The following is a 7,907-nucleotide window of genomic DNA, read 5'->3' as shown; positions in this document are numbered from 1 at the left end:
CAACAGTGGAGTATCATCAAAAACCCGGCTGAACACGTGTTTGATGAAAGAGCAATCAACGCGTCATTGATGACCCACAAGTATAGGGGATCGCAACAGTCTTCGAGGGAAGTAAAACCCAAATTTATTGATTCGACACAAGGGGAACAAAAAAATATTTATAAGGTTTAACAGATGAGTTGTCAATTCGCCTGCACCTGGAAATAGACTTGCTCGCAACAGTTTATCAGTAGTAACAGTTTTATAGCGGTGGTAGCAGTGGCGGATCCAGGATTTTACGCTAGGGTGGGGCAACTAAATTTTTTTCCAATGTCACAAATATAATGAAACAATGAACACATATTAAATTTGCTATAGAATGAAGAAAATGGATTTATAAAGTCGCACAAATAGCATAAATTCACCGATTCTGGCTCAAATTTGCATATAGGAATATTACATGACCGCAATAATTTTAAAAAATATAGCAACACTACTTCTTCTTATTCTTCTCTGGATAACGCTTCCTCATTGACATGAAAGTCTCAATTATATCATCATCATTTATCTTGACGAAAGTATCTCGCTCAATAAATGTGACCAGACAATCATCCAAAAGACTATCAGTCATCTTATTCCTCAGCTTATGCTTCACTAAATTCATCGCAGAAAACACTCTTTCAACACTTGCCGTCGCAACTGGTAGAAGCAATACCAACTTGAGAAGAGAGTAGACCACATCATGAACAACATGCCTCCTTGTTTCAACAAGCTTAACCGATAGCTCAACAAGATTTTTTAGGCCTTTGAAGTTCACATCTTTTCTCATATCATCAATGTAGTTAACAAGTTGTGTCTCAAGTCTTATCAAATCAACCTTTAAAATATCCCTAGGATAAAATTCAGCAAGTCTACGTACCTTCTTTGCATCAAAAGAAGCAAATGAGTCTATAGGATTCAAGGCAGCCATACAACCAAGTAACTCCATATTGACCTCATCAAACCGACTGTCAAGCTCTTGACTAATTTTATCAATGACGCCAATGTATACTTCTCTTCTAAAATGATCATCATTAGTTTGTCGTGAAGAAAACCGTGTCGATCTCCCATAAGGTACATAATTACCATCCGGTGAAGGAACTTGGATTCCATGTTCATTGCAAAATAAAATCACATTTTCATAGAATGAATCCCAACCATCAGATCTCATCTCTTGCATTCTTCTCTTTGCCATACCAACAAGTGACATAGCACTAACAATATCCTGCTCTCTCCTCTGTAAACAATCAGATAAATCATTTGTGTATCCAAGAATAAGAAGCATCAACTGGGCACTAAAAACAAAGTCAAATGACTCAAAGACTCCAAGCACCGCATGTATTTTTGGCCAATCACCCTTTTGCCCATGATCTTCTCCAAGAATTATGAGTACATCACGAATTGTGGGATACATACCAATGATGCGGGCAATGGTTTTGAAATGGGAGCCCCATCGAGTCTCACCGGGCCTTGCTAACCCCATCTCTTGATTTAACCCGCTCCCAGTTTCTAGTTCGCCAACTTCAAGAGATTTCAAGAGGTTAACTGCTCTAACATTCCGAAGCAAGTCATGACGCTTACAAGAAACTCCAACAATACTCATCAAGAGAGACACTTGAGCAAATAACCAAGAACAATCTGTGTTGTCCTTAGCAACAGCAACTAGTACTAACTGGAGTTGATGTGCAAAGCAATGAACATAATAGGCAGAAGGTGACTCTTTCATGATCAATGTTTTCAGTCCTTTAATCTCTCCTTTCATGTTACTAGCCCCGTCATAACCTTGGCCACGGATTTGAGTGAGAGTCAAATGGTGACGACTAAGTAAACCCTGAATTGCTCCCTTAAGTGACAAAGATGAAGTATCATCTACATGAACAACTCCAAGAAAATGCTCATTTGGCCTTCCCACTTTATCTACATAACGCAAGCAAATAGCTAGTTGTTCCTTATGTGATACATCACTACTCTCATCAGCTAGAATTGCATAATTGTCATCACCGAGTTCTTCAATAATTTCCTTCCGAGTGTGTATGGCACAACATTGAATAATCTGCTTCTGTATTTCGGGGGAAGTCAAGGTGCAATTACCTGGGGCATTTTTCAAAACCAGTTTATTCACTTCTTCACTGTTTGCTGCAAGCCACTCCAGAAGTTCAAGAAAGTTCCCTCTATTGCGAGAATCTTCCTTTTCATCATGCCCACGGAATGCCAATCCTTGACCCAGAAGAAATCTCAAGCATCTAAGAGAATAAAGCAACCTGAGCTTGTAAAGACGCAGTTCCTCATGGTTTGCCTTCACAATAAGGTTATCAACTGCCGCATTGGGATTCACAAATAAGTTGTATCTCTCTTGAGCATGATTGTGCACACTTGCTACACCACCCACATGTTTGTCAAGTGCATCATCCCTATTCCAATTCCTCCAACCACCGTCCACAAATACGCCTGTCCCCTTGCCCTTGCTTTTCTTCTCTTTGAACAAGTAGCATACGAAGCAAAATGCAGCCTCTTTCTTGATACTATATTCGAGCCAACTATATCTCTCAAACCAAAGAATACTAAAATGCCGATCTTTACCTCCAATTTCCCTTGTATCAAACTGATGTGCATATGGTCGGCATGGACCTTTAAGGATATATGCTCTCCGAACCGCATCTTGATCATTGACATTATAGCTTGCAATGGGTAATCTTTCTCCTGGATCATGCGGAAGACGATTAATATCATAAACTGGTGGTGGCGGTGGCGGTGGCGGTGGCGGCGGTGGTGGTGGCGGCGATGGTGGTGGTGATGTAGCATCTTCAGGTGAGTCTGTAGTTTGCTCTTCCGCCGCTGCCGACGTAGAAGATGCAATCCTCTTTGCTTCATGTTTCCGAAAAAGTGATGCAATATCGGAGTTCCTTTTCATGTTTCAATAGTTCTGCCATGCAAAAAATACAGTAAGAATTATCAGTTGTTTAATTACATTGAATCAATTTGACAATTTATGTCTTCACACATCGCTAATGAATAGATATTGCAGTTTAGTATATTACTTAAAATTAAAGAACAATTAGATCTAGTGGAGAATTAGAGAAACATACAACCTGGAGCTAAGCTACGCACTTTACCTGAATTTGTTGGCAGATCAGAAACTACAGAAGTTGCTATACGCTCGTAGCTGCACTCTCCAACGAGCAGAATCTACAACGTACAAATCCCTGTCGGCCGATGACCGTTCCCTTCGTCTAATTGTCTCTTTTCCTCGCGCGATGAGCCGAATCAGCAGTTAGTCGATGTGCCGCCGTTCGTCTAGCAGCGATGGATTTTTATATCACGAACCAGCAAACCGAGATCGATTGGGACTCAGAATTGACTCCGTAGTCGCCTCGAGATCGAGAGGCTTGGCAGATAGAAGTCGAACCTCGAACGGAGCACGCCTGGGCTTGGAATATAGCGTTTTTTTTTCACTCGTACAATACGTATTGGGCTAGCGGGCTGAATCTTAGGGTGGGGCACGCCCCACCCTTCCACCCTACTAGCTCCGCCCCTGGGTGGTAGTATAAAGTAACAGCAATAATGTAATAAAAACAGCAATAGCGATGATTGCACTAGACAGCTGGATTAAAGTATTAGCGCAGGGATGGATGAACGGACGCTGCAGGAATGAGATACTTCATATATATAACAAGCAAGACGTGGGCATTGCATGTAACAATAAGAAAAGTATCCTATTATAAAGTATCCATAGGTGTGTGTTCCTATTTAGTCGTGCGTGCTCGCAATGAGAAACTTGCCCAACATCTTTTGTCCTACCAGCCCGTTGCAGCGAGGTCTCAAGGGAAACTACTGGTAATTAAGGTACTCCTTTTAATAGAGTACCGGAGCAACGCATTAACACTCCGTGAATACACGTGATCCTCACATCATAGCCATCCCCTCCGGTTATCCCAATTATTGTCACTTTGGGGCCTCGGGTTCCGAACAACGATATGTGTATACAACTTGCAGGTATGATAAAAAACAATAATTATCCTCATGAATCAATAACATGTTTAGATCTGAGATCATGACACTCGGGCCCAAAGTGACAAGCATTAAACACAACAAGTTGCAACAATGTCATAAATACTAACAATGGAAATACTAGGCACTATGCCCATAACAATCTTATAGCTATTACATGAACAATCTCATCCAATCCCTATCATCCCCTACAGCCTACAACAAGGAATTACTCACACATGGATGGGGGAATCATCAATGGCTGACATCGGTGACGGCGATGTTCATGATCTCCTCCAATTTCTCGTCCCGGCAGGGTGTCAGAATGGAGTTTGTGGTCCCGGATTGGGGTTTCTGGTGGCGGCGGAACAGCGGAAATCTTTCTAGAAAAATGTCGAACCCCCCTGTATTTTCAGGTCAGGGCTTTATATGGTGCGAAGTAGAGGTCGAGGGGGTGGCCGAGGCGGCCATACCACCCCTAGGCGTGACCAAGCCTGGCCCGCTCCTAGGGCAGGTGTGGGCCCCTCGTGGCCCCTCCATCTCGTATTCTGACTCCGTGAGTCTTCGGGTGAAATATGGATTTCGCGATATTTTCCGGAAATTTTCCTGAAAGTTGGATTTCTGCACAAAAACAAGACACCAAAGCAACTCTGCTGAAAACAACGTTAGTATGTATTAGTTGCATTCAAAACACACAAAATAGAGGGCAAACAACAGCAAAAGTGTTCGGGAAAGTAGATACGTTTTGGACACCCTTGACCTTACACTATGTATATATATATATTAGGATAGCTTTTACTATTGTTTGCCCTCTATCTTGTGTGTTTTGAATGCAACTAACACAGACTGACGCTGTTTTCAGCAGAATTGCTCCGGTGTCTCATTTTGTGCAGAAATCCAACTCTCAGGAAAATTCCCGGAAAAATATCGCAAAATCCATATTTCACCAGAAGACTCACGGAGCCAAAATACGAGACAGGGGGGGGTCACGAGGGGCCCACACCAGCCCTAGGTGCAGGTTAGACTTGGCCGCGCCTAGGGGTGGTCTGGCCGCCTCGGCCACCCCCTCGACCCCTCCTTCGCACTATATAAAGCCCCTGACCTAAAAATACCGGGGGGTTTGACGTTTTTTCAGAAAGAGTTCCACTGTTCCGCCGCCACTAGAAACCCCAATCTGGGAACAAAAACTCCGTTCTGGCACCCTTCCAGGACGGGAAATTGGAGGAGATCATCGCCATCGCCATCACTGACGCCTCTCCATCAACCATCCATGATTCCCCCATCCATGTGTGAGTAATTCCCTGTTTTAGGCTGTAGGGGATGGTAGGGATTGGATTATATTGGTCATTTAATTGCAATAAGATTGTTATGGGAATAGTGCCTAGTATCCGATGTTAGTATTTTTGACATTGTTGCAAATTGTTATGCTTAATGCTTGTTACTTTAGGCCCGAGTGCCATGATCTCAGATCTGATAATGTTATTGATTTATGAGGATAATTATTATTTTTTATCATACCTGCAAGTCCTTTCTCTAGATACTACAATTGCTAGAGCTAAACAAACTAAAAATACTATTACACATGTTAGTTCACCTGAAGCTAGGGGGATCCTAGTGATGATCTTGATGAAACTTATATTGAACTTGATGATGACTTCATTGAAGAATGCCATGCTACTAGAGATGCAAGTGCTATGAAAAGTCTTCTTGCAAGACGAGCTGTTAGATATAAATTGTCTCCTGATTCTAAGTTTGCCACATCTCCCATAAATATTAGAGATAAGGATTATTATTTCTCTCTGGATTTATCTGACATATCTGTTGTTGAGAAAGAATCTTTCCGTGGTACTGAAAATGAAAGTGCTATGAAACATATGAATGAACTCTCTACTTTCAGCAATTTATTCTCCGATGATATTAAGATACACACTTACTGTCACTAAAATTTTCCCTCTCTCTCTAAAAGAGCAGCTAGAGTTTGGTATGATAATTTTTCTCTTGGATCTATTGATAGTCCTATTGGTTTGGTTAATGGCTTCTTTCAGAAATATTTCCCTGCTAGTGCTCAACATGCTGCTTTACAGAAATCTTTGACTTTGTGCAGGTAGAAAGCGAGAAATTACCTGAATCATGGGCAAGATTTTGTTCTTTAATTAGAGCACTACCTAAACATCCATCGGCTAAAAATGAACTCCTTGATATATTCTATAATGGAATAACTGTTGAATCTAGGACATACTTGGATAGTTGTGCTGGTTGTGTTTTCAGAAAGAAGTCCTGCTGAAGCTGAGAAATTATTGGCCAAAATAAGAAAAAATATATGATGATTGGACTATACCCGAGCCGACACCAACACCGAAGAAAAGGGGAATGATTGAACTAAATGATGAAGTGATGAGGGAATCCAAGAAATCTCTTAAGGAGAAGGGTATTAAATCTGAAGATGTGAAGAATCTACCACCTATAGAAGAATTATGTAAGCCAAACCCTTGTTCTTCCAGTAGGTTGTTAACAAATTGGTATCAGAGCCTTACCACCACCCTTCCAAATCCACCCGTTTTTTTTCTTTCCCTATTTCAATCTGGCACCTCCGGTGAAGTCAATCATCGAGACAAGGGAGGAGAAGAAGAAGAGGATCACCATGGACGCCGAATCCAAGATGTTCATTCGCTCCCTCATGGGGGAGTTCACGGGGAATATCCAAGGGTATATCGATGCCCTTGGATTCAAGGTCGACCTGCTCACAGCGTGGAAGCCTGAGCTCGAGTCGCGCATCGCGGAGTTACAGACCGCGGTGTGCGAACTCCAGCGCACGGTGCTCGTGGGTCAACCTCACGTCACCATCGACATCTCGGCGGCACCGACTACCGCACCCGTCGGTGCGGGGAAGGCGACGATGGAAGATCTGGGTGCGGCGCGGGTGGGAGTGTTCCCAGGGAAATCTGGCCACGGCTCGTCAACAACAAATCGGGGGTCGTTGCTGGGGTTCTTCAGATCCCCAGCCATACCTCCGGCAAAAGTTCCGTCAGAATCCTTCCATAAAAATGGTCGATATGCAGTTTCCAGTGTCGTCCCCTTTTTGGTTCAGTTCCGTCAGTAGGAGGTATGGGGCAAGCGATTCTTGCCACGGTGTTTCCTCGTTTTGATGGGGTGATACGTCTCCGACGTATCGATAATTTCTTATGTTCCATGCCACATTATTGATGATACCTACATGTTTTATGCATACTTTATGTCATATTTATGCATTTTCCAGCACTAACCTATTAACGAGATGCCGAAGAGCCAGTTGCTGTTTTCTGCTGTTTTTGGTTTCAGAAATCTTAGTAAGAAAATATTCTCGGAATTGGATGAAATCAACGCCCAGGGGCCTATTTTGCCACGAAGCTTCCAGAAGACCGAAGATGATACGAAGTGGGGCCACGAGGTGGCGACACAGTAGGGTGGCACGGCCTGGCCCTTGGCCACGCCGGCCTGTTGTGTGGGGCCCTTGTGCGGCCCCGTGACCTATCTCCTCCGCCTACTTATAGCCTTCGTCGCGAAACCCCCAGTACCGAGAGCCACGATACGGAAAACCTTCCAGAGACGCCGCAGCCGCCAATCCCATCTCGGGGGATTCAGGAGATCGCCTCCGGCACCCTTCCGGAGAGGGGAATCATCTCCCGGAGGACTCTTCACCGCCATGGTCGCCTCCGGAGTGATGAGTGAGTAGTTCACCCCTGGACTATGGGTCCATAGCAGTAGCTAGATGGTCGTCTTCTCCTAATTATGCTTCATTGTCGGGTCTTGTGAGCAGCCTAACATGATCAAGATCATCTATCTGTATTGCTATATGTTGTGTTTGTTGGGATCAGATGGATAGAGAATACTATGTTATGTTGATTATCAATCTATTACCTATG

General features: G+C 43.3%; 1 protein-coding gene across 1 annotated transcript; it reads right to left on the bottom strand.

Annotated features, from left to right (window-relative positions):
- Positions 1-472: 472 nt before the first annotated feature.
- Positions 473-2,929, bottom strand: LOC127347267 (uncharacterized). The gene has a single exon (XM_051373476.2). The coding sequence runs from the start codon at positions 2,927-2,929 to the stop codon at positions 473-475; it is 2,457 nt and encodes an 818-aa protein (XP_051229436.2).
- Positions 2,930-7,907: the final 4,978 nt, after the last annotated feature.

The sequence above is a fragment of the Lolium perenne genome, chromosome 4 (genome assembly GCF_019359855.2).
Source record: "Lolium perenne isolate Kyuss_39 chromosome 4, Kyuss_2.0, whole genome shotgun sequence".
In the NCBI taxonomy this organism is placed as follows: domain Eukaryota; kingdom Viridiplantae; phylum Streptophyta; class Magnoliopsida; order Poales; family Poaceae; genus Lolium; species Lolium perenne.
Note: the sequence above shows the minus strand (reverse complement) of the source record. Positions and strands in the feature narration are given on the sequence as shown.

Coding starts and splice junctions, on each gene's coding strand:
- LOC127347267 (XM_051373476.2), bottom strand. CDS start 2,929: ATGAAAAGGAACTCCGATATTGCATCACTTTTTCGGAAACATGAAGCA.